At 40.5% G+C, this 26837-nt stretch overlaps 1 protein-coding gene across 1 annotated transcript in view; it reads left to right on the plus strand.

Moving 5' to 3' along the window:
- CFAP58 (cilia and flagella associated protein 58) overlaps nt 1-26205 on the plus strand; it is a 105603-nt gene extending 79398 nt beyond the window's left edge. The window contains exons 16-18 of the mRNA XM_045854520.1: nt 17238-17357; nt 21897-22030; nt 25926-26205. Coding sequence (XP_045710476.1) covers nt 17238-17357; nt 21897-22030; nt 25926-26037 — 366 coding nt within the window. The 3' untranslated portion in view covers nt 26038-26205. The remainder of the gene's footprint in view (nt 1-17237; nt 17358-21896; nt 22031-25925) is intronic.
- Nucleotides 26206-26837: the final 632 nt, after the last annotated feature.

Genomic DNA, 26837 nt, shown 5'->3' on the forward strand with positions numbered 1-26837 from the left:
ATCAGTTCATCTGAAGAGAGGTGAGAAGATAGAATTAATTAGAATTCTCAGTTTATAAACAGTTCCAGGAATGTGGATTTAAAAGAATTAGCAGGTATCTTAATTTTTTTCAGAATTTCCTCGGTCTGACTCTTGATCTCCCTTGAGGCAAAATATCACATAATAATTACAATTTGTAAATGTTCTTTCCAGGTGACAAAGCAATTTTACATATGTTGTTTGATTTGGTCTTCAACAACTCTGTGAGATAGATGACAGTGGAAGTATCTAACGTTTGTGTAACAAGTTATATTTTGCAAAGCACTCACACGTACACTACCTCGCTTAATGCTCACACTCATTGATTTTTAACATACTCTCAAAAGGTTTATCCAATTGTGTTTCTCTAAACACAGATTTTCCTTTCTGTCTTTTAAAATGAAATGCCCCACATAAAATGTTCATCCTTGCCTAGTCCAGGCACTGAACTTCTCTTCGTCTTTCAAAGTCCTTTGCATTTAGGACACTAGTTTTGCCCCTTCCTCACAAGAGGGAGGTAATGGACAGAGGGTTAGAGGAGAGAAGCTGAGTAAACTAGCTTCAGAAGGGAGGACCCAGCTCTGTGGCCCCTGGTCGGGGGCTGGGTGTACGTAGAGCATGGTTGACCAGAAGTCTTCTTGGCAACACTGAGGGTTATGGAAATTGTAGTGTGGCTTTATCATCTTTGGCTTTCTCCTAAAGTGGAGACAGTGGCAAAGGAAGGTGGCCGTGCAAGGGTGTGTCAAGGATGACATTGATGCGCAAACAGATGCTCTGCATTCTGCAGCTCTTCTCACTTGTCTTGACTTAGGAGAAGAGAAAGGAAAGCTCATGTGGCTGTTTTCAGGGTCCTTCAGTGAAAGGTGTTCACTTTTACCTTGGAACTCAGAGGGCAGTCTCACAGAGGCCAGGGGAGGAGGGGATTCCAAGCGGGGAGCAGGTCGTCAGTGTTGGCATCTGCCAAGAGGAGTGAACTGAGGGAAGGACGTGGCCACAAGGAGGTTGCCCACTGGTGCCCTTGGGGAGTCCAATGCTGGGAGGTTGTTGGGCGTAGCAGCCTGGCTGCCGGGGGCTCAGAAGGGAGGGGCGGTGAGAGGACGGAGGCGGTAGACTGGTATTACTTGTATCAGACTCATGGCTATGATTGAGGAAACATATAAAAACACACATATAAAATACAAATACATTCTTGCTATAAGAGATTCAAAGAGTTTAGGAACACACAGAATAAAGCCCTGTAATGGAGTGATATCTGCTCTTCTAGTTCTTGATAATTATTTTAGACAGAGCATGAGATTTAGTGTCAGGCATGAGTGCAGAGAGTAAGCCCAGAAGGAGAGGAGATTCAAGGTAGACGTGTGTTTGTGTGTGTAGGGTTTAGTATGTGTGGTTTTGTGTGCATGGGTGTATATCTATATGTTTATTCACACATACCTCCAGGGGGAGGATGAAGGCAACCAGCTCTCATTTGATATGGACGGGAAGGAAGAGAGGATTTATGCAGCGCTGATGACTCTGGAGAAGGTCAGGGTTTCTTGAGCCACCTTCTGTCTGTTCAGACCAGGTCCCCTGCTGAGAGCGAGTGTGCCCATGCTGAAACAGGGTCCTGCAGAGAGACATCTGAGGGGGGCTGCTGAGGAGGTGATGTCTGGGTGTTCACAGCAACAAAAATGAGAATTGGTGAGGTGGGGGAAGGAACAAATCAGTGTGTTAGCTTGATTTGTCATGGCCCACTCTTCTGCAGTGTGCTCGGAGAGGAAGAATTAGACAGAAGGAGAGAGGTAGTCCTGGATGGTGCATGGCAGGCAGGACAGAAGGGCAGGATGAGGAAGCTGAGAGTGTAGAGGGCACTCAGAAGTCTTTGACTCTGGGGTAGAGGTCGGGGAGCAGAACGTTAAAGCCAGGAGGAGGCTGATGGCCTGGGTGGAGTGGGAGGGCTGAGTGATTTTAGGGCCCAGCGAGGGCAGAGTGAAGGAGTGAGAGAAATAGCTAGGAGCCCACATTCAGAGTCAGGAAACAAGGAGTTAGAGCACTTAAAAGCCCTAACTTTGTGTAATGTCTCGAATTAATGACATTCATTTGAAACTGATGGTGGTTTCAGGGGAACTATTTTAACCAGATAAAAGCAAAGCAACAGCAACAACAACAAAGTGCCAGTGCCGGGCGTGGTCTTTCAGACCCTGTTCCCCAAATTTGGTTACTGTAATTTCCTAGTTATTTAAGGGTGCCTTCGTAAGTGTCTTTTCTGAAAATCAAATGGCACCTCTTTGAGGGTCTCAATTCCTCTTTAAAACCGATGATTACCGACAGCTTGTGAAATCTCATTCTGCAAGGTCTGATACAACTTGAATTTCTTCTAAATACAAAATGACTCAAGGTACCATTTTGTGTCATCCCTTGCTTTTCTTTTATGAAATCTGATCTTTTATTCTGTTGAATTACCCATGTCAATCTCTGAGCTATGCATGGACTTATAACTCCTGGCTCTGGCTGATTTGGACAGGACCCAAAACATAAACTTATTTTTTTCACAGCCTTTCCTTTTCTTCTGCCTGCTTGAGAGGTTCTGGCTGAGCCCTTGTACTGTCAACCCCCACCCCCCACCTCCCCTTGGAGTGGGGGAGGAGCCTGTCCTTACCAGAGTGGTTTTCTTGGCTTTTAAGATACCCAATCATGATAACAGTGAGGGATGCGTAGACAGGCAACACGTGAAAAAAGAGTTTTAGAAATTGCGAAGTCAGGGGTGTGAGAGTAGCGGCAGGTTTTGAGAGAAGGGGGATATTAAGTAGTGATGTCGATAATGTACCCCCTTCACAGTACGTGAGACCAAAGAAGTTCTAAAGTTAGACTGCAGTTACTTTTTGGTAGTTCACTTTGACCATGACCCGACAAGACAGGTCTTCGTGTCAACAGAGCTACCGTAGAATCATCAGTTTTTAGTCAGGAGTAGGTTGCACTGAAGGGAGCAGTAGCACCAGGCCCATGGACATAGCAGGAGCTGATGCAGCAATGCCCCACGGGGCCGCAGAAACATTAGGGGACCGCCAACGAGAAGGCCATTTCTCTATGGCTTTTGTTTTTCACGTGACCCTCTCCCCTCATGGTCTTCTTTCAGAAATGAATCCATTTTGTGTCACAGAATTTAATAGAAAATTTTCTGCTTCCCTAAAATTTTACCAAGTGCTGTATGGAATAATTTGCGCAAGGTCTAATTTTCCAAGTTGTTGGCTGTGCAGCGTAATGACTTCCTACTTTTTCATCTAGTTTCATGCCATTATTTATATAAAAAGATGGTTAGTTTGCATTCAGATTAGGTGGTTGTGAAAGCTGGACATTTTTTCCTTCTTCAATTTCAGATCTAAAACAACATTGTTGCTCTCTTTCAGCATTGTCCAACGAACATAATAGTGTCAGCCACATCTGTCACTGTCAATTTTCTAGTAGTCACAGTAACAAGGTAAAAAGAATCAGTTGAAATTAGTTTAATAATAAATATATATTAACCCAAATTTATCCAAAATAATGTCATCTCAGCATGAAATGAATTTGAAAAGTTACCAATGTGTTATTTTACATGTTAATATACTAAGTCTATAATATGTGACGTGTATTTTATACTTTCAGCACATATCACTTCAGACTAGCCATATTTCAAGTGCTCGATGGCCACACATGGCAGGCGGCTACCCTGCTGACCGGCACGGGTCTAGTTTATGGCCATGATTACTTGAGCACCAGCTTGACTGCTAAGCTCTTTCTGATTTACTGAGCATGTTTACATAATCTAAATGATGGCGCTCCTGGCAGTGACAGAGAATTATTTAGTTATTTGGATGCATCAGTCTTTCATCATTTTTTTTATTTACTCATTTTCTTCACTCATTTATTCATTCAGAGTCCTACTTCATACCATATACTCATATTTAAGATATTGCAAAAATTCTAGAGTAAAACAAAAACAAATTTCTATATATTTGTGGAGGGTGGGAACCCGCCTTTTTGTTTGTAGGAAATATTAATGGAGAAAAGTAGAGTACAAGGGAAAACACACCCTCTACCCAACAAGAGCGGTTAATATTAATGCTTTGCCACGTTTGTTTAAGATAAAAAAAGTAGATCTTTCAGATTGGGGAAAGACCTCTTTCTACCCTTTCAAAGTCTTGTTTATTTCCTCATCTTCCTAGAGGAAGCACCTATCATGACTTTTATGTGTATTCCTTCAGAATATATTTTTGCTTTTACTGTAAATTGATGCATCTATAAATAGCGCTGAGAATTACCTGGTGTATTTTACATTTACACACATGGTATGATACCGCATGTATTATTTATTTAGTATTTCTCCCCCAACATTATATTTTTGAGAAATATCCATGTTGCTACACATAGATGCTGTAAGTAATTCTAGTGTGTATCTGATATATTTACCTAATTTTTTATGATGGACACTTAGTTACCCACCCCTACACCCCCAGCACATAACTTTTACTATTATAAAGGAATTTCAGTGGATAATCCTAGACAAGTTTCCTTGTGTGGATGTATGAGCATCTTTAGGGTATGTTCCTCAAGGTAGGAGAAAGACTTTCTAAGTATAATACCAAGTGCAGAAATCACAAAGAAAAGGAATGATAAGCTTTGTCTACATAAAAAGTTTAAAACATTGTCTGTATAGCAGAAAATGCTTTAAAAATGGGAAGGTGCAAAAAGAAAAATATTTGCAATAAGTATGGCAGAAAAGTCTTATATCCTCAATATATAGAAAACTTTTACAAATCATTTGAAAAAGATGATTGTGTCAGTTATTAAGTTGGTTGAGATCATAAGCAAACAATTCACAAAGGAAGGATATGAATGACTAATAAACATAAAATATGATTGCTGTTATTAGGAATCAAAGTAATGAAAATTAAAAGAATATTTTTTGGCTATCAGATTGGCAAAGAAGAAAAAAAAGATAATGGTACCTAGTGCTAGTGAGAATATGGGGGTAGTAGGAACTTTCATGTACAGTGGGTGGACTTGAGGTTGATGTAAACTTTCTAGAAGAGAGTTTGATAGGGGCATGCTTCAATCACATACATATTCCTTGGTCCCAAAAGGGGCTCGTCCCTCAGACCCTAATTTTTCTTAGAAGAAGACATCAAGCAACATCTTCTATCCTTCTCTCCTTAAAGCCTGGAGTTGAGAGTCAGCCAAGAAAGTGAACTCCCAGCTCCCTCTTACCAGGGGCCAGTGAGGCAGGAAACACAAGGGAAATTCTAGAGCTATAAATATGAATGATCCCTTGGGGACTAATAGGAAAAGACAGAATGATTGTAATTATTTATAAGATAATAATTATAATCATAGCTAACATTTATTGAGCACATACCACAAGCCTTAGAATATGCAAACTGTGACTCAGAACTTCCACATTAGGAATTAACCCAGAGAAAATAAATCAGTTGTGTAAAAATATGTCATACTGAAGATGCTTATTGTAGGGTTATTTATGCTATGTATAAACTTAAGGATGGATCAATAATGATCATGTACCATAAACTGAAGAATATGACTAAATCAGACCAAAGTTAAAATACCCAACAATACTGTGATAATCCTAAGTGTGCAGTTAAATAGAAATTGGAAACGTCTACCAGTGGAAGTAACTTTGAGTAGGGTCTTGATGGAGGAGAAGGTTTGACAAGGTGTGGAGGTAGTGGTGGGTGAAGGGCATTCCAGAGAAATAAGTGGCCAGGGAGTGACAATGACTTAGTGTAGTGGGCATCCAGGGGACATGACGGGGAGCAGAGAGAGGATGGAACTCTGCTCTGAGCCCATCCTGTGATGTCATGGTCCTATTATTGCTTGGAAGCTTTTTAGGATTTAATCACAATATCCACATTACTTGGAGTTATTTCAACTTGAGTATGTAATTCCATCAGAATATTACTTGTTTTAGAATTTAATTTGGCTTACTCAAAACTATGCACTATTCCAAAGAGTTTCCAAGTTAGTGAGATTTCCCTGAACTGCCTTTCATTGGCCCTGTCGCATGTTTTCATAGCTTAGTTGTGTGAGGACCTTTCTTTATGCAGCTATCATCGTCAATATACAGTTACACTGCTGCTCTCTTCTCTCCTGGGGTCCTCCCTCCCTTTGACTTGGCTGGTGATAAAGAGTGGTGGAGGGAGGATGTTAGGCAAAGGACTGAAAGGGGTCAAGGGTGTGCTGGTCCAGGCCTGGAGTCACACTGGCCTGGGTTAGAATTCTGAGTGTCATTCGTAGGTGTGTGGTTTTGGGCAAATTACTTAGCCTTGCTGAGCCTCAGTTTCCTCATCTGTGAAATGGAGTTTGATGTATGAGGATTACATGGATAGTGTCTAAAAGTGGTTTGCAGAACTTGTGGTATGTACTCAATAAATATTAGCTAATATTATAATTATTATTTTATGCATGGAATCATTCTGCCTCTTCCTATTAGTCTCCAAAGGATCATTTATATTACAGGCCCAATTAATTTGTTATGGCTCCAGGATTTCCCTTATGTTTCTGGCCTCAGTAGCCCCTTGGTGAGAGGAAATTTGGAGTTCACTTTCTGGCTTGACTCTTGATGGGGGTTTAAGGAGAGAAGTATAGGAGGCCTTGAGGTCTTCTTATAAGTTAGGCAAATTAGGCAGGGCCTGAGGAAGGAGCCTCTTGTAGGACCAAGAAATACCTAATGTACTTGACTGAAGCATGCCTCTCTCTCTCTCTAGAACTCCAGCATTCATGCAGTCCAGTTTACCCACACTTGAGAAAATCATCAAGAAGCAAGGATGAGAGAGAGATAGAGATAGAGATAGAGATAGAGATAGAGATAGAGATAGAGAGGGGAGAGAGGAGAGAGAGAGGAGAGAGAGATCCAGGGTGAAGAAATGGGTGGACCTTGGGAAGTGATGGACTATTGTTGATGGACTTTCAGGCGTCTTTTGTGCCTTCTCTGATTCTTGTGGTGTCGTTTGTGTCTATTTAGAATTGGTCTTGTATTTGTTGGCTCCTTTGTCTGTCTCTTTGATGAGACTCTAAATTCCTTGAGAACCACACAGTATAAAAGAAAGATTATGGTCTTTTGGAATTAGATTTGCTTCATATCTCTAGCTCTAGTGTCCTTGGTCAATTATTTAACCTATCTCATCATATGTAAAATGAAGATACCCCTAATTTACAGATCTGTCATAAGGACTGGATATAATTTATAAAAGGTAACCAGTATATAGTAGTTTCTTAATAAATGGCAGCTGGAGATGATGAGAACCACCACGACAACAGTGACAGTGGTGCCAGAGTGTAACACAGTGCCTGGTGCGCCCGTCAGCACCGGGATGGATGGTGGGTGGGTGAATGGTTGGGTGAGTGAGTGCTTGAATGACTGCATGTTGAAATAGACAAGTAAACAGTCAGTTCTCAGGTTTGTTGTGATGGGTTACTGAAGTGACACCTGTGCTGAGCTTCATATCATTCCTGGCACACCCATAATGCCTGTTCTATGAGAGCTGCTGCTTTTGCTTCTGTTACTTTTTCCAATTCTGTCGGATTGTAAGTTTGTGAAGGCAAGTGACTGTTGCCATGATATAAATACGCTCACTAACGAACTTACCAACTTACGACTGGTGCCCACTTAGACATGCCTCCGTACATCATGTGACTAGCTCCTCCCCATGTTGGCATTATTCGTCTCTCTTTTTCAGTAGGATTGTCCAGTGTTATTTGTACCCAAAGGAGAATACAAATCAATACAGAGCAAGTGTCAAGTAAAACTGTAAACTTTGCAAAAGATGCCAGATCTCATAAAGCCCATGCAAGTGATATATATGTAGATCAATATATCAATATATCTATATCTATCTATCTATATATAAATATAATGCTGGCATCGTCTACAAAGGCAATGACAAACCAGCCAGCATCTGGTGGAAAAAGGGAAAATTGAAGATGTATAAGTGTGGTTACCTCAAAAAATGTTTTAAATATAAAGGATTAAGAGTGGATTTTGGAAAAATTAATGAAACCTTTTAATATTTCTGATAAAAAGAGTCTTTTGAAAATAATTGGTTTAAGTACTTAACTAAGATAAAAAAAGCATTAATTGTAAAAGAAATTATAGACAAATCTTGTTACATTAGAATTAAGAATGTCTGCTTCTCAAAAGAAGTTATAACTAAAGCAAAGTACAATTTTATTTATATTGAAGTGGGCAAAAGTAGTTTTACAGTTGTTAGTATGCAAAACAGCATTTATTTTTGTCCTGTTATTTATTAATTATTGTCTTATTTTCCATATGAACAACTGCAAACCTACTTTTGCCCAGAATACATAAAGAATCACAGATCAAGAAGAAAAAGACAACTGGATAGAAAATAGAAAAACAGTGTAGGTGAACAGGCGTTTCTCAGAACATGAAAAACAGGTGATAAATAAACTTGAAAAAAAAATGCTCCACCTTGTTTTATAAGCAGGGAAATGAAATGTATGACCACATTCAGATACGATCTTACTGTTTCTAGAGAGATAAAAGTTTAGATGTCTGTGTTTAGTTTTCTGTTGCCCTGCTGCAAATTACCACCAATTTAGTGGTTAAAACAACACTCATTATCTTATAACTTCAGTGGGTCAGGAGTGTGGGTTTGGCTTAGCAGGTCCTCCGCTTAGGAGTGGCTGACAACACTGGGCAATGGCAAGGATGCAGATCAGTGGGGATTTTTTTTAAAGATTTTATTTATTTATTTTTAGAGAGGGAAGGGAGGGAGAAAGAGAGAGAGAGAGAGAGAGAGAGAGAGAGAGAGAGAGAAACATCAATGTACGGGTTGCTGGGGGTCATGGCCTGCAACCCAGGCATGTACCCTGACTGGGAATCGAACCTGCGACACTTTGGTTCTCAGCCTGCGCTTAATCCACTGATCTATGCCAGCCAGGGCTGGGGACTTTTATTAAACACTTCTGAAAATAACTTTACCAAGTCTAACATTTACATATCTTTAAGATACAATAATACTAATTCCACCCGTAGGTCTACATGCTGGGAAGGCCTGTCCTTGGAAACTTGGAAACATGCACAGGAATGTTCATAGCAATGTTGTTGAAAAAGACAAAACCCTGGAAACAACCCAAATGCCCACCAATAGGAAAATGAGCAAATTGTAGAATTGTCACCCAATAGAATTTATGATATAAACAGAAACACACAACATCCATAAATCTTAGAAACATCATGTTGACTAAAGCAAGTCAAGAAAACTGGGTACAGTTGGAAATATTTTTATAAAGCTTGAAAAAAGCAAAATTAAATAATAGATATATGCTAAAACTATCTGGAAAAATCTGGGGATTAATAATGGGATTGAGAACGGTGCTCACCTTGGCTGAGGTGCGGGTACAGGGATGGGAGGGAGAAGGAAGTACATAGATTCTAGGAATTTGGTAATGTTCTGTTTCATGTTGTTACTGTGATTCATAGTTATATATGCTACATATTCTTTTGTTTGGTTGTTACATAGTAAAAATTGAAGAAAATGTTGTATTACAGAAGGCAGATATATGAAGGAAGTAAAGTTGTACTGTATAACGCTTAGATATGTCAGAATCCCATTTTAGTAAATTATTCTTTTAGTAAGTAGTTCATTATTGAAATTAAAATGTAAAGTTTTAAATTATAAGACCAATAAACTTATTTTCATGAGTATTAGATATGTTTTTCAAGCAAAAAATCTCATTTGAACTTTTTTCTTTACTATGACTTATGGAAATTGGTTACATGTTCACTGTATTGACTTCATCTCTTAAATTTGCCTTTTGATCATGAGGCTCTTCTCTAATTTATTAATGCGAATATTATTATTTCTACTGTTATTCTCCCCAAGATCCATCTAAACTATTTCTCTTTCTATGGTCCACCAAACGGACATAATTTCTACGTTTGGACCTACCCTCACACCACACACTGTTTCTGGAACCTCTTTGGGGACCTGGCATTCATTACTCTTGCCTTTTTTAAATGTCTTAGCTGTTTGTTTTCCCTCAGCTGAATAGTGAGGCCCTTGAAGATTTTGGCCTTGGTTATCTTTGTATGAAATAGCACAATGATATGCATGGTACTGGGACTAAATAGAAACTTAGTTGACTTGAATTTTCTAGACCTTTTTTATTACAGGCTTTAAAAAATCAGCACTATTGCTACTTAATATGTGCAAATTCTTCACATATATTAAGTTGCTAGGTAAGGTGCAAAGGTGAAATAAGGCAACTATTTTGGTAATGAAGTTCAGGCTAATCTAGATAATTATATACTTTGTATAGGACTTCACAAACATATTTGCATTTGGAAATAAAATCCCTTGCAAAATGATCTTTGAAGAAGTTTGTGTTGCTTCTATCAGAATGCACCAGAAGCATTTTTTTTATTGTTACAAAAATGGTGAAGGTTAGTGCATGCAAATTTCTCATATGCCTCATAAAACACTTAATCATCTACATCCGAAGCCAAGAACCGCTGTGTAACCAAGTAGTTCTCTGCTCATAAGGAACTCAGCTGTGTAATTCTGTTTCATCCCCATATTCAGCATCTCCTCTCCTCTCCAGGGGGCTTTACCACTTCATGACATCATAAACAAGATAGGTCCAGAGTTCAGTTTCACTGACATTTTTGTTATAAAGCTAATAAACATTAAGTCCCAAGGTAGCAGCCATTATTTCTTCTTTTTTTTAAAGTTAGGTAGAAATGTAATATATTTTTACAGGTTTCTAATTTATTTTCCTACTAATGAAAGCAGGCATTTCTAAATAAGTTAGGCAGTGTTCTTTAGGAGTTGACCTTATATAGAGAGGGAAACAATTTTGCTTAAGGTTTGAAGTCTGGCTTTAGTCTTTTGTAAAGAATTATGGATAGGGGTGGGAGGATGGAAAAAGGACTAAAACCAAGCAAAGAGGCAAAAATGTATTACATTTTTTAAGGGGTGGAGAAGAGTAATGTGTGCAGTTAGAATTTCTGTGTTTGTGGAGGTTGTTGGAAAAAAGTCCACACATCATTTACTTGAGGACCGTGGTTTGAGTAATGACTGCATTTTTATACTTACATGTGTCAATATGCATATGCACATGAGGTAGAATTTTCAGGGCCAGTCATTTGAATACATCTGCAAGTTTTGCGAATTAAAATGTATTTGGAGCCTTTCACACTATCAGAAAACCACTACAAACATTTAACTAAGAGATCAGGGTTGTGCATGAGGTGATTCCCTGAGCTATATATGATATATGAGGGAGGACCCCCAAAAGCCCAGAATTTGTTTGTTAAAAATTGTGTATTTATTCTTACATGTTTAAACTTCAGTCACCTTCAGAGTATGCTCCATGGGATGCAATACACCTATCGAGACTTATTTTTTTTACTGCTCAAAACAATTTTTGAACCCGTCAATTTTGATGCCATTTAATGCTTCTGCTGTTTTTTGTTTCACCTTTTCCACACTGGCTAAATGTTTCCTTTTGAGGACTTTTATCTTCCAGGGAAACAAAAAGTCACTCAGGGCAAGGTTGGGTGAATAGGGAAGGTGGGACATGGGGGTCATGCCATTTTTGGTCAAAAATTGCTGAACGCTCAATACAGGTGTGGGCAGGTGCACTCATAAATCATCCCTCATGAAATGGGCAAATGTATAGAAAGAGTTAAAAAAATACACTGAAGCTGAACACAGCCTCTCACAACAACACCAGCTGGTACCGTGATACAGATGGGTTCCTAGAACACTCACCTAGTAGGGGAAGTCTGTACTACAAGAGGCTTGCCCTCCAGAAGATAATTGTTTTGGGGGGGAGGGTTCCACCTTGTAAACGATGAAAAACATTAGCTAAAAGTTATGAAACTTGAATTACTGGTGAATTATACAAGCTCTGCTAACTGAAAGACGTTACCCAATGGTCTAATTCAAGTAAATATATCCTATCTCTGTGAATGTGTACTACTAAAATATGATGGGCGTAGTCTGCTGACAATACAAGTGCAAGCGATGGAATTACTGAGCCCCTAGCATGAGTAGGAGTAGATACGAGAGAGAGATAGAAAGATCCACTGTGGTTCTGACCTTAAAGGTTCATCATTCAGTTGGAGAGAAAGAGTGGATTTATAAAGATTAAATACTGAAGTAACAGATAGCATCTGTTGACAAGTTGGAAAAAGAGATTTTCTGTGTATTCTGTGAGGTGGGCTTTCTCAGAAACATTAGTTTGAAAGAAAAAAGAACAACTTCATCTTGAACCTTTAGGTTGAGCTAGAGTGATGACAAGATGGTGTCTCTTTTCTTGGAGTACATGGTATTCAAGTATCTGAGCAGGTGGCTTTCGCCCTGGTGAGTGGAGATAAGTGTGCATCTTTGGCTGCGGAGGAAAGCTGTGTGTTTCACACAAGTTAGCTAGGTCATGGGGTGAGCTGATTATTCCCAGGGCTCACCCAAACAAGCTGATGGATCCAAGGTGAGCAGAATCAATGGACTGGCATTTGCCAAAAACAGATTCAGACTGAAACAGAATTAATTAGTTCCTCTTAGTTATTGCCTCAAGTAAGTGAGCTGAGAAAGAAGAGATGTTAAGGTGCACACTGAATGTGAACTACCTTCTGTTTTCAGCTGAAGACGCAGAGCAGAAGATAGGGAATATAAACAGACAGTGAATATAAAATTATAGCTCAGTGGGGAAAGGAGTTCTGTTAGCAATTTAATTTTTTACTCTGACTGGTACCCAGAATAGCACTGGCTTTCATTTGCATGGACTGTTCAGAATGTAGATTTTTAATTTATTGTCAGATAAAATACAAATACCTGAAGTCTGAGAGCTTCTGTGAGTTTCCAAGATGGGGCTAGAGGCTGTCACCGTGTAATGACAGCATTATTTGAAGCTAATACTGTGATTAATTCCTTACCACTCCAGTCAGCCAATATTGACAATGAATCCAGTGTAACTTGGCGGAGACCCTTGAAACAAAAGAAGCCATCACCGTGTCTGACAAGCTGCCTGGCTGGGAGACTGGGATATCTAGGAGGAGAACATCATTTTAAGGATAGACATGGTATGGTTAATGTGTGCAAGGCATACTCAGCCAGAGAGAAAGCTAGTCTCTTGGCATTAATAGTCTAGCTTATTTTCTAGTGTAGCTGTTCATAAAGTAATTTGAAGAGTGAGGCATGCTACAAAATCATATTGATGTGTGTTACGAACAAACTCGGAATAAATAAAGAAATGCCAACCTAAAGATGCAATCTTTTGTCAGTGGGGAAATAATAAACTATTTATGATTTTCTTACGATGTTTCATTGACATATGGTGCTTCTAAACCGGTGACAAATTAATTGACTTGTTTTAAAAAGAAATGGAGGCAGCTTAATGAAGAAGGACAGCATATGTATTACAAGGCAGCTGGTTCTGCCACTGCCGGCTTATGGAGACAATATACATTGGACGGCAAACGAGTCTCTGTTGCGTAAGATAGATTCTCTTTATAATAGAATTGCATGCTTTGTCTCTAAATGGGGTTATTATACACACCATTGCACAATGTTTGAAGAGCTTGGTTGGCCCTTATAGAGGGTTAGGAGAGAAATAAATTGGAAAACAATCGCACTTAAGACCTTCAATCCATCAAACACTCCATATTTATTTAAATTACTAGCACGTTCTCCCAATATACAAATCTGTATGATACGCGCCGCTAGAATGTTAATGCTGACCAGCCTTCACTTTGGTTTTATCAGGTTTTCTGTTGTAAGCATAGAGTAAAATTCATGCACGTGGGAGCCTGGCAGTGCATTTCAACCACTATCCTTCCATTCCCCTCTACTCTTCATACACCCCCACTGTCTTGGTCCCTGAGGTTTCATTTGGTATTCTTCCCACCCACCGTGAGCACACATGCATTTCTTGCCCTGGGTTACTTAACTCTCTGAACTTTCTGACTGCGTATTCAGGAAGATTGAATGCTAATTTACTCAGTGTTTTCACTTTTTTCCCACACTTGTGAGTCCTTACAGTTCAGTCCCTCAGTTATCCTTTAGAATAAATCCATTTCAATTCACCTAACAGCCTCTAAAAAACCCAGGAAGTTATAGAAGACGATAAGGTAAGTGGCACCGTTGTTCACGCTGTGTGGGAAGATTGCACGTCCCGTTAGAGGACACGGGCAAGACTCATTCGGAGGGTGCAGGTCAGGGGAGGTGGGAGCTCAGTCGTGCTCTTCCTGGCCAAGCCCTCTGACCTGGCTTTGAACCTAGCTCTATCCTGCTGATGTCATGCAGCCTTAAAGAATTGGGTAACCCACTTTGAGCTAGGTTCTTTTAGGGTTATAACATGTTTTCAAGCCCCAGAGGAGGTGTTGCATGGGGAAAGTGATTCTCAAGTGTCTCATGATGAAGTTTTTGACTTGTCAAGGGATTCTGAACACACCATTCATTCCTGTTGACCTTGGTATTCTCACCTATGAGGTGAGGAAACAGTATTTGCTTCTTCTGTGTTTTCTTCCAAGTCTCTTTCCTCCCTCCCTACTAGGAACAATTGAAAACAATTAGGTCTGTGGAACATTTGGAGGTTCTTGGAGTAAGATGGTCTTTCTGGTTTAAGGCATTATTCTATCCCAGACCTGATTGCTTCCTCCTCATCACTGCCGGGTTCTTTACCTTCAAATCTGCCTGTATTCTAGTCTAGAGAAAGGTGAGCTGAAAGAAATGGACAAAACCATTTCATGGGCTTCTCCACATACTTACTACCCTTTCCAAATTGAATCTTGAAGCCTTGCCAGACATTTTATTTTTCCAACAGAGCAGGCATTAAGTGGTTATAGGAGTAAACTCACCTCTGATGTCTGTCTCATTGCTCACTGCATCCATTTACTGGGAAGATTGTATTGTACAGTGTGATGGGGGTGCTGTACAGCAAAGGAAAGTCACCACTTTGTAATTTCACTGGTTATTTTCCTCTTTTGTGTGGGCTTTTGGATTTCCTTGTCATTTCTGGAATTATTTCTTAAATGGTGGGTATTGTGTTGATGAGTGTGTTTGTCCAGAAGTGTATTCCATCCGTGTAATTTTTAAGTTGTCTACACTCTTTTGAAAACAGAGACATGTTATTTATAACGAAGCTACTATAATTTGGCCAGGAAAAAGAAAAAACTGAGATGAATGGTAACAATGACTAGTTAATGAATTTCCTCTTACCTATTTTTAAAAAAGACTTTTATGTTCTTTGGCAAAATAGATTATTTGATGACAATGTTAAGAAAACTTAACTCTAGGTAAAAAATCATTTCCATTTGACTGGATGTTTCATTTAATGAGAGGGTTTTATTTATATTTTGTTCATTTAATATAATTATCTTAAGAAAATAATATATACAGAGACAAATGAGTAGAGACTAGACACTAGTTGTTGTTTTTTTTTTAATCAGTGTTTGTTCAAATTAGGGCAATTTAGACGAGAGGGAATCTAGAATTGAAATGCCTTAGAAATAAATCGTTGCTTGTATATAGTATCTTTAGTTCAAAGATCTGAAAGCATGTTATAAGCAATTAAACTTTAGGGTACAAATGGGAATTCTATATTGTTTATTGGTTAAATTAAGTTACCAAATTGAGGTTTGCTTTGAGTTCCTAGGAAGTTCTTTCTTTTAAGTCTACACATTTGCATGTTCTAGTATTCCTGGACTTTTTTTTTTTTTTCTTTTTACCTATTCCCTCAAACCATTTCCAGATCTCTTTTCTTCCCATGTCACATTTCTTAAAAGACTCATTTTCTTTACTTTCTACTTTTGATTTGTTCTTCAGCCTCTGTGACTTTCACTCCCAAAATGTTACTGTAACCTTCTGAACAAGGTCAGTGGTGCTGTCCTAAGAGTCCACCCCAGAGGCCGTTTCAGTCCCCCTCTCGTCTCTTCTCTTTACCCCATTTGGTGTCACTGACCTCTCAGATCATTCCTTCCTTTTCAGATGTCTGCCTTTTCTTGGTTTGGGGGACATTCAATTACTCTCCTTTATTTTCTTTCTCTGGATCTTACTTACTTTCCCACCCCATATATGCTGGCTCTCCCCCAGATCTGGTTGTCCTGGCTCACCCTGTAAGCCATTCCTGGCTGATGAATCCACTCTATGGCTCTAGCCAGAACCCACTGTTAGCTCCAACTTGCTCCTCAGTTCTCAACTCTGGGACCACATTTTCAATTCCTCTTCTGGATATCTTACAGGGCCCCGAGCTCAACATGTCCCAAACCCACTGATTATCAGGAGAGGATACAGTGACAGCTCCCTTCCCTCAACACTGTCACCTCCCCTATCCTCCCTGTCTCCATCTCCATCACCCTCCAGCCCCCACATGCCCATGTTGGAAACTTTGGAGTCATCTTGGCTTTTGCTCCTCCCTTCTGTACTTGTCAGATCATGTAATAAACCCCACTGATTCTACCTCAGAAAGGTCTTCACACCTATCTACCTTCCATCCTAACTACCTGTTGTAGGTCCAGCTTTTCCATCTGGCTTGTACTGGGCCCTGAGCAGCCTTCTCATTCTGTTCTCTGCTTTGTTGCTCGAGTTATTCCTCTGAAGATGACCTCAGACATGGCTCATCCTTGGCTCCTAATTGCAAAAAGGATGTGGTCTCAAAACTGCATCCTATGTGACACACACTATCTAGTTCCAACCAATGAGCCCAGCCTGGTTTCTCTGCTTCTCCCTCCTCCTGCCCTGTGCACCTGTTGAACTGGACTCGCCACTCCCCTACCCTGCTGCTGAACCTTGGCCTACAAAGCTCCTCCTTTCTCTCTCTGCCTGGGGGAAACTCCTACTCATTATTCAAGTGAGCATTTAAGTACCATTTTTGTGAAATCTCCCCCAACTCTTGCAACCAGAATTAGTCACTCCTTGCCTTTATAGAACACTTTGTTGAGATCTTTTATCGCTGCTCTTGTCTCTCAGTCTTGTGATCATAAGTTTAGGTAGAAATGGACTTTCTCTTCCTTATCTGCCTTATTATTGGTATTCAAATGCTGGGCATATCCTAGCCCTTTGATCAGGGTTGGTGTGATGCATGATTTAATGAGTCTATGCATGAATGTAATCAGCATGGAGCTGTGAAGTAGCTTAGGATGGTCCTGAACCATACTGCTAGAGGCACTCCTTGTCTTGCTGGGCCTGTTAATCTCCACCTGTGGTTGTGCTCTCCACCAGGAAAAGGAGAAACTGTATGTGGAACTAAAGCTCACGCTGGCCCGGCAGCCTGGACCCGAGGCTGCAGAGCAGCTACAGATCTACCGCCAGACGCTGCAGGAAAAGTCCAAGCAGATTAAAGTAAGTAGCCTCTGCTCTTTCCTGGCCAAACTCGGGAACACACCAGAGCAAGTCCGCTGCCTCAGCCCTAGGAGCCAGTTTCCCAAATGCCAACTCCACCGAGGTCAGCCTTTTTAGCACTTTAGTCCCAGGAGGAGCAGGACAAGCCTCAGAGCTACCCCTCTGCTCCTAGACTAGCAGACCTCGCCCAACCCCAATTCTCCATTTCCCAAAAAGGGAAGTGAGCAAGTGAGGAAAGAGTTGTGGAGACATTGATGGCAATGGAGTGGAAATTTGAGGTGGGGTAGGGTTTGTATAGATAATCTCAAGATGATTTAGAGGACCTGAATGTCAGGAAGGACAGAGGAAACATGTTAACACCATTGTCCACTGAAGGAGACCACTGTGCCAAAGCAGGTTACTACTCTTCCATTCTGCCTGAAATAAATGTACACAAAGCACCAGCTACTTCCCAGCCCCCAGGGCCTTGCTTCATGACCATCTATCAAATAAATTGCCATGAGAGGGGAATAAAACCATGCAGGAATCCTCTTAGCATAAATTCTTTTCTAAGTGACATAGGAACCTCAATTGGGCTGATGGAATGTTTTACTATTACATGTGCCTTTTAAAAGTTTTCTTTAAAAACTGTGTATTCTGAGCAAAAATTACAAGTAAACCACAAAACAACTATCACTCAGAACTATCAGAAAATGGAGCTGTATGGAAGTCTGACAGCCAAGGAATTAGTCACATTCATTCAGATGCGTAGGAGGGGCAGAGATGTGGAGGTGTGGAAGAGGTTGGTCCCACACCCTTATGTAGTAGATGAAAATTTGGAGGGGTATCTTGGGAGTGAGAGATCCCAGCCCCACACCAGCGCACTCAGCCCAGGGTTCCAGTCCCATAGGATAGGTCCCCATAACTTCTGACTGTAAAACCAGTGGGGATTGGGCCTGTTGAAGGAACTGTGGGATTCTCAGGCATCTCCTCTTAAAGGGCCCACAATGGGCTTACACAGACTCACTCACTCTGGGCTCCAGCATCAGGGCAGCAGCCTGATGGGCACCAGTGGCATACAGGGAGGAACTGAAGTGTCTGGCATCAGGACAAGAGCCGGGGCAGAGCTTCCTCCCAGACAAAACTCCAGAGGATGGGCAGTGGCCATTGTTCCTTTCCTGAGCCCTGCCACACACACAGCCATAGTGCGGCAGCACCATATCTGAGACTCCATTAATCTGGTTCACACAGATTGCCCCACCCTGGTGATTACCCAAGGCTTCACCCTATCCAACTTAAGGGGCCCACCCAAGTGGTTAAGAGTAGCTTTTCTACATTAGGCCATGCTACTAAGACAGGGAGTCAAAGCAGCTCTACCTAATACATAGAAACAAACGCAGGGAGGCTGCCAAAATGAGGAGACAAAGAAGTATGGTTCAAATGAGAGAACAGAGCAAAACTCCAGGAAAAGAACTAAACAAAATGGAGATAAGCAGTCTATCAGATGCAGATTTCAAAGCACTGGTTATTAGGATGCTCTAGAAACTCAGTGGGTACTTCAACAACATAAAAATGATCCAATTGGAAATGAAAGTTACACTAATTGGAATAAAGAAAAATTTACAGGGAATCAACATGGGGTGGATGAAGCCAAAACCCAAATCAATGATTTGGAACAGAGGAAGAAAAAAACATTCAATCAGAACAGCAAGAAGAAAAAGGAATCCAAAAAAGTGAAGATAGGGTAAGGAGTCTCTGGGACAATTTCAAATGTACCAACATTTGAATCACAGGGGTGCCAGAAGGAGAAGAGAAAAAAAATGAAAACTTATTTGAAAAAAATAATGAAAGAAAACTTCCCTAATTTGGTGAAGGAAATAGACATGCAAGTGCAGGAAGAACAGAGAGTCCCAAATAAGACAGATGTAAAGAGGCCCACTCCAAGACATATCATAATTAAAATGCCAAAGGTTAAAGATAAAGAGAATCTTAAAAGCAGCAAGAGAAAAGAAGAGAGTTACCTACAAAGGAGTTCCCATAAGACTGAGCTGATTTCTCAGAAGAAACTTTGCAGGCCAAAAGGGACTGGCAAGAACTATTCAAAGTGATGAAAAGCAAGGACCTACAGCCTAGATTACTTTATCCAGCAAAGCTAGCATTTAGAATCAAAGGGCAGATAAAGTGCTTCCTGGACAAGATAAAGCTAAAGGAGTTTGTCATCACCAAGCCTTTATTAGATAAAATGTTAAAGGGTCTTATTTAAGAAAAAGAAGATCAAAACTATGAACATTAAAATGGCAACAAATTCACAACTATCAACAACTGAACCTAAAAAACAAACTGAAAAAACCCAAGCAGAACAGAAACAGAATCATAGATATGGAGATCATTTGGATACTTACCAGGTGGGACAGGGAGGGGGAGAATGGGGGGAAGGTTCAGGGATTAAGAAATAAAATTGGTAGTAACAGAATAGGCAGGGGGATGTTAAGAACAGTATAGTAAATGGAGTAGCCAAAGAACTTAATACGCATGACCCATGAACATGAACTAAGGGCGGGGGGGGGGTTGCTAGAGGGAGTGGGGGATGCTTTGTGGGGGGTGGCAAAGGGGGCACATTGGGACAACTGTAATAGCATAATCAATAAAATATTAAAAAAGGGAAAAATGGGGCAATCCCTTTGTATTTTGAGGTTTTCATCCTAGGTAACTACTTCGATATTCTTGGCATGTCAGGGAAATCTTATATATACACAGGCACACGATGTAGCACATGTCAGCTGAATTCTGCTGCTTACCTGCACACTGCAGGGTAATAACTATTGCCTTTCTGCCTGGGGTAAAATAGATGCCATGCTACTAATATAGTACTGATCCTTGACAAATAGGGCATTGCAAATTTGCATCCATTTTGTGAAAAAGGCAGATGAAATGGAAGTCTAATTGCAACGTTAATTTTCAACTTATCACTTTAAGTATTCATTTCATATGATAATCCTGAAATGTAACTTGACTTTTCATGAGGCATAACCTTCTGATTATTGTCATGCTTTTAAACAGTAGAGTATTTTGAACAAAAGAAAAGTTTATTTTCTCAGGGATGGGTGTAGAATAGAGAAGGACGGTGGTCTTTGCACTATTGTCAGATAGCCGCACTTAGCACTGGATTGCGTCCAGTGGTTCACAAGAGCCTCTCCTCGCTTTAGCCCTTTATTTCAGGAAATCCAGATTTTTTGCCCTGAATGACATGTAACCATTGGTGGAAGAGGACCTGATGTGGACTGTATTGAGCCTCTTGGCCAGTGTGTCCTCTTTACCTGGACTTTCTTTAAGAAAGGAAATTCCACATTCACTGTTTGGAAAGAAGGTCTTTTCTCCTTAGAATTTAACTGTGAAGGCAGGTTTTATTCCAACATGAAAATCATATGCATTAGCTCGTGATAACACAGTCAGAATCATTTTCACAGGAATCATGGGAGAGGGTTCAGGAGCAAATCAGCACTCAGAAGACAAAAATCCCCCTTTCATACAAGTTTTTAGAACAGTGAGTGAGAGGAAAGACAAATTCGAGTCTCTTGCATGCCCCTGAGAACAATAGCCTTTCTCTCCTCCCCTTAGTTTCTGTGGGGAGTGCCCCAGCTCTGGCATGTCTTCCACTTTCCACTCAGACGAGCAAATGTCCACTCCTGTTGCCCAGCTTGAGACCAGCAGCATCCACTGAACACCGCGATTTTAGGAAGAGGCGGATAATCAGGCTCCCTGTCACAGCCCCTCACGTGGATTAGACTCTCCCACGCACATGTGACAGCTCCCTGAGTCTTGCAGGAAGGTGTCCCAGCCCTGGGATGAAGTGAGAACCTGTGAATAGTCTCGAAGAACACAATAAAGAGGTGACAGGTGGTTAGCAGAAAACACATAAATTGAATTCCTACTTAGTGTGGTGGTGGCAGGATAATTCCAGATAGATATATATCTGGATTTTATACACACACACACACACACACACACACACAAGTATATATATATGTGTATATATAATTGTATATATACTTATATAACTATATATTCCAGATAATACATATCTGGAACTATATATATATATTTAGTATGGTAGTGGCAGGATAATATATATACACGTGTGTGTATAATATATATATATTTACCATAATCCTCAGATGAATCACACTCCCTAGTGATTGTTTTCTTGAAAGCTTTTTGAAAAAGGTGTTAAAGGCAAATTATACTGTAAGTCTGGGAGTTTTTCAGTCTCTCCTTGTAGTATTCCTTGAAACATGTTACACCATTTACGTGTGAGCCTGTTGGATGTTGCCCGACAGCTCCCCTCTTGAAGCAGGTGAACGAGGTTTCATTTGCGTTTCCCCTGGTTTCGAGTCTTCAGCCCTCCGCCTGGGACTGGAGGAAGCATGCGGGTTCACTGTTAAACTGGACTTGGTTTTGTACGTCTCCGTTCCACGGAGGGAGACGGCAGCCGGCTAAAAGGATTTTCATAAAAAAGTGTCTTGTTTAACTGCATATCTTCTGTTTTACTCACCACGCTAGGTTTTGTCTTCAGAATTGAATATGTATGAAACACAGAGCGAAGAATATAAGTATGAGCTGAGGAAACTTAGTAATGAACTAATGAATTTAAAGAAGAAATACCTTGCTCAGAAGCGTAAAGAATACATTCAGAAGTAAGAATTCGATAAATGTTCTAATTTTGTTGTGCCTATTGCCTGCTGATGAGAAAATATTTGGGGTACAGTCACAGAGGTGCAGGTTTCACTGGGGTAAACTAAGTCACAGGGGGAACAACTGGCATTCTACAGGTCTCTCACTGCGTATGTATCAGAGCAAGATCAGTATCTCAGCCGATACTGGGGCCTCTTCTTAGGACCCTAACAGGGGTCCATTAATGTCTGCTCATTGGTGTACCTAGTGTGGAGCAGAGGAAACATAGTGTGATATTCTCCCCCGCCCACACTGTTCACACAGTTTGGAGATAATCCCCCTATAACCATGTTTGCAAATGAGCTTCACACTCAGCCTTGTACTGGCTGAAGTCTGTTCACATTGAAAACCACAGGCAGTTCTGCCAAGGGGTCTGGGCCTGGGTGTGGTAAAGCTGTCCTCTCTGTAATACAGGCGAAGCACTCGAATTATGAGCAGTTCATGAAAAATTTTCACCTGTGATTTAGGGGAACTCTGTCTGAGCCATGTCTGTGTCTAGCAGCAGACTTCCGTATCTGCTCTGGGGCGTCAACATGAGCTCTCATTCTTCTAGGAGACGAGAATGCGGATGTCAGGCCAGCGTTTGCATTTTGAATGCCCACGTGTCAACGAGTAAATGTTGTCTTCACCTTGTGATCATTATTTGCGTAACCTGAGGGTGAGACAGCAAACCCAGATTCGTAGTTTGAACCTTGGTTTGGCCGTGTGGCGTTGCTCAAATTGTCTAGTTCATTCTACTGTGGCTCACATTAGGGTTGCAAGTCGAATTTGGTATTTCTTTCACATTGGCATTTCAGGGACACGGTGAACGAGGGTTTGAGTGCATCTGCCTATGATTCATGAGTGGGAAACAGCTAGTTAAAGAAAGTGGATGCAAATCCATTTGCCAGTACAAATTTACCCTTCTTATAAATCAGAGTGTTCCCCTACTCTACCTTTCAGTGTCAGTTGCTTGGTAAAATAGAATATGCTAAGAATTATAGCTAGTTGAGGTGAGTCTGTCTTAATGTGTGGGTCTAGCAACCACCTGATTCAGAATCCCTGGTGAGACTTTTTAAACGCCAGACCCCCATGCCCTATTTCTAGATATTTGGATTCAGCAGCCTCTGGAGGGACCTCAGAAACCTGCAGTTTAATCACCCCAGAGGTCATTTCCGTGCACACTAAGGTTTGAGAACTGCAGACATTAACTGTGTGAATGAATGAATGCTGGAGTGAGAACACTGTAGTTTTCTTTTAGGACACGGAACGTCACACTTATAAAGTGTTAACATGGTTTCCACACGAGGCATGTGTCTAGCTCAGTGGCCTTCAAACTTTTTAATTGCGCACCCTAACCAGTATAACATTTTTGAACTTGCAGCCCCCCCCCCCCGCAGTATATATGGATATAGTTTTTAAATAAAATTTTTATTTTATAATATTTTTTACTTTCAATATATTTTGATTTATAAACTCTATGCCAATAATAGTGTTACTTTGTGACTAATTATGAGTAAAATGAGATTTTTAATGTTTAAAGATACAATATAAATAGAACTATTCTCATCTTTTTGCTCCCCGGTGGGTCATCTTTCTCATCTTCTGGATCAGAGGTCCCCAACCCTTGGGCTGCAGTCTGGTACCTGGTCCACGGCCTGTAGCTGACCCAGCCAACAGCAAAGCTCACCTGAGCTCCGCCTCCTTTTCGCTCCCCTCACTCCCTGCTTCCCCACCCGGGCTGAAAAACTGGTCCCTGGTGCCAAAAAGGTTGAGGACCACTGTTCTAGTTTACGTACAATACATTTTGGAGACCAGTGGTATAATTTACATGGCCGCAAACAGCTAGCTTGGCTAACCATTTAATTATCTTTCTAGAGCGGATTAACTTCCCTGGGGTTTGGCCTAGTCTCCTTCGACCTCATGGATCCCCCTCTCCCACAGTTTTTTGGACACAGAGAGCATGCTGAGCCAGTGAGAGGGCACCCCTCTGAGAGCTCAGCCCTCCCCACCTGCCCATTCACTGGACCTGCACTGCGCGATGCCACCTGTAGCTATTTGAATCTAAAGGAATTACAATGAAACCAAATTAAAAATTCAGTTCCGTAGATGCATTACATTTCCACTGCTTAATAGTCACATGTGGCTAGTGGACACTGCCTAGATACACAGCTTCTCCATCACCACGGAAAGTTCTATGAGATAGCGCTGCTCTGACATCTTTGCCTTTCCTGTCTGTCTTCTCCTTGCCCTTAAATGCTCATCATTTGTAGCTGCTCTGACCTGGTTAGAGTGTCATTGGTGGTTCCATTTAGTTGGGGATCCATAAACGGGAGGTAGACAGAGAAACAAGTTCATAGGAGAAGTGCAAAAACTATTAAAGGGGCTGAAGGAAAATAAGCCAAGGCAAAAACCGAAGTGCTGAGATGGTTAGATGGGGAGGAGGACAGCTGACCGGAGTCATTACAATGGTGTGGAAATGCATGAAAAGGATGCTACAAAAGAGATATTATTCCCATCAGTCAGTATAGGCCAAGCTGGAAGCCTTCAGCGAAAGTTCCTTCAGGGAGGAAAGATTGGGTTATTTAAGGCAAGAGAGGGCAGGGGGAGTGGGGAGCACAGCCTGTACGTGACAACAGTCGGGAGGAAGTCAGTTGCCACAGTGCTCGAAGGAATCCTCTTTGCTGGATCCACTCAAGGCTAAGTCTTTTGTTCTATTTATGGAGGATTTTTAAAAATAATAATGAAGTCAGTTCTGGTAAGAGATAGCTGGGTTGATAAAGCAATCCTCTACAGGTTCTTTCCAAATGGAATAATTTAAAATAACCTGTGTGGATGTTCTCCCCACATATGCACTTTATAAAATAACGTAATCATTGTACCGTTTTGCCTTCTTTGGTGTTTTTTCAAATATTTGTTTAATCATGCTTTGGTCCCTGATCTATACCCCACCCACCTGCCCCTGACTCCCCTACCCTGTCCCCACGGGAAGGTCTAGAGTCTGAAGAACCTGTCATATTTTTTTTTCAAAAGTGTGGATTTATTCCACTAAGGTAAACCATCCCTAGTTGTCAAATCTAATTACTTTTGGTCTTACTAGTTGCTTAATTTTTATTTGAAAAAAGGGATTCCAAAGTTGATATCCATAAGACCCCTAATTACACAACAGGTAATTTGCATAAATTTAAGGCACCTCGACAGGAAACCTGAATATGTGTGTACATGTTGTGTGTGTGTGTGTGTGTGTGTGTGTATTTAAGGGAGCGCTAAAGACATTAATACATTGCAGATTCCAGAGGAGAACTCCCTTTATTGCCAAATGTACTACCTTACCTTTCCCAGCTTTTCTTGTATCTTAAACTCTTTTTAGTACTAACTGCTGCCTGTGTAAAGTTACAAGAATATTTGCCTTGTAAATGTCCAAGTTTGATGAAGATACATTCGTGTGCATGTTTGTGTGGTAAATATTTATGTTTGTACTGCCACTTTGGAATTTAAAAATTGATAAATGATGAATTAATTATTATAACTGAGCCAAGAGAAAGAGTCTTCTGACTGATCTTTGGAACTAAACCAGTGTTTTATAGAACAGGAAAATGATTGCAGGTCAGAAGCCTAAAGTCCATAATGCTTGAGTTATAATGAGGTCTTCTGTCCATAGTTAGATCAACAGTAGGAGGGCCCATTTAATTGTGTCTTTCCCCATTTCTACATGTTATCAGCAAATGCCTAATTAGATTTTAAACAACCATGTCTAAAAATGGAAGCTTTAATAAAGCAGTTTTCAGCGGCTAACTCCCCCTATTAACTTAGAGAACACCAAACTTTAGAGAAAAAAAAAGATGTTCAAGAGGTCACCTTTCCTCTCCTCTTTTACAGAAACAAAGACAGAGTATCTGTGGACCACACCTTCTCGGTGGCCAGACCGACTGGCCCTCGTTTTACTGGGGGTGGATTTTCCCTCAACAAGTCATCCCAAATGAAGTCTTAACTGGAAGCTGCTGGCCGGGTCCAGTTGAACAGCTCATGAAACTTGCTCTGGAACATTTTGGAGAAATCTCTTTGAAGACCCTTAGATATTTATGGAAATCAGTGCTAAGATTATAGGATGGACAGAAGTGCAGAACTCTCATAGTCATGTACATAGAAGAGTGATGACATGCTACTTGGTCCACATGAATATTAAGAGATTGTAATTATATCTGTTCAATTAGGCTGAGCCATCGCACGAAGCAGGTCTTTTGTCACTACCACGTTGACTGATTTGAAATGTATCACATCTAGACACTCCGTATGGACAGAAGTGTGGATCTTAACTTTTCTATTATGGACATTGGTGCACTTGAAGAGCTTTTATATTTAAAAATATATTTGAAATATAGTGCATTCTTATAAGTAAGACTATTTTAATTATTTCTACTAACAATTATTAGATCTATTTTAATTATTGTTCTGAAAATTAATTGTTTTCAGAATGATTTTGGAATAAAATGGTTTTCAGAATAATTCTAGGTGGAATTTCTTTTCAGGATGGGGGTAGGAAAATTTATTTCCAAGACACATACTAATAAATATTTCCTCATAACATATAAAAAAGAAATGTTACAGATTTTTAAATCTTTGCTTTGGTAAAGTAATTAAGGTTTAGAACTACTGTGAGAAATGTTTGATATTTGGTTTTGATTCAGAAGAACCAAAACTGTAAAATCAGGAATTTGGGCTGGAATTCTACGAAGGGCTCTCCTTCCTGGGCCTCACTCTTGGAGAATGGAGCGACATAGAACAGGATCT

This window comes from Phyllostomus hastatus, unplaced genomic scaffold (assembly GCF_019186645.2).
Source record: "Phyllostomus hastatus isolate PE091 unplaced genomic scaffold, TTU_PhHast_1.1 phas_scaffold_1066, whole genome shotgun sequence".
Taxonomy (NCBI): domain Eukaryota; kingdom Metazoa; phylum Chordata; class Mammalia; order Chiroptera; family Phyllostomidae; genus Phyllostomus; species Phyllostomus hastatus.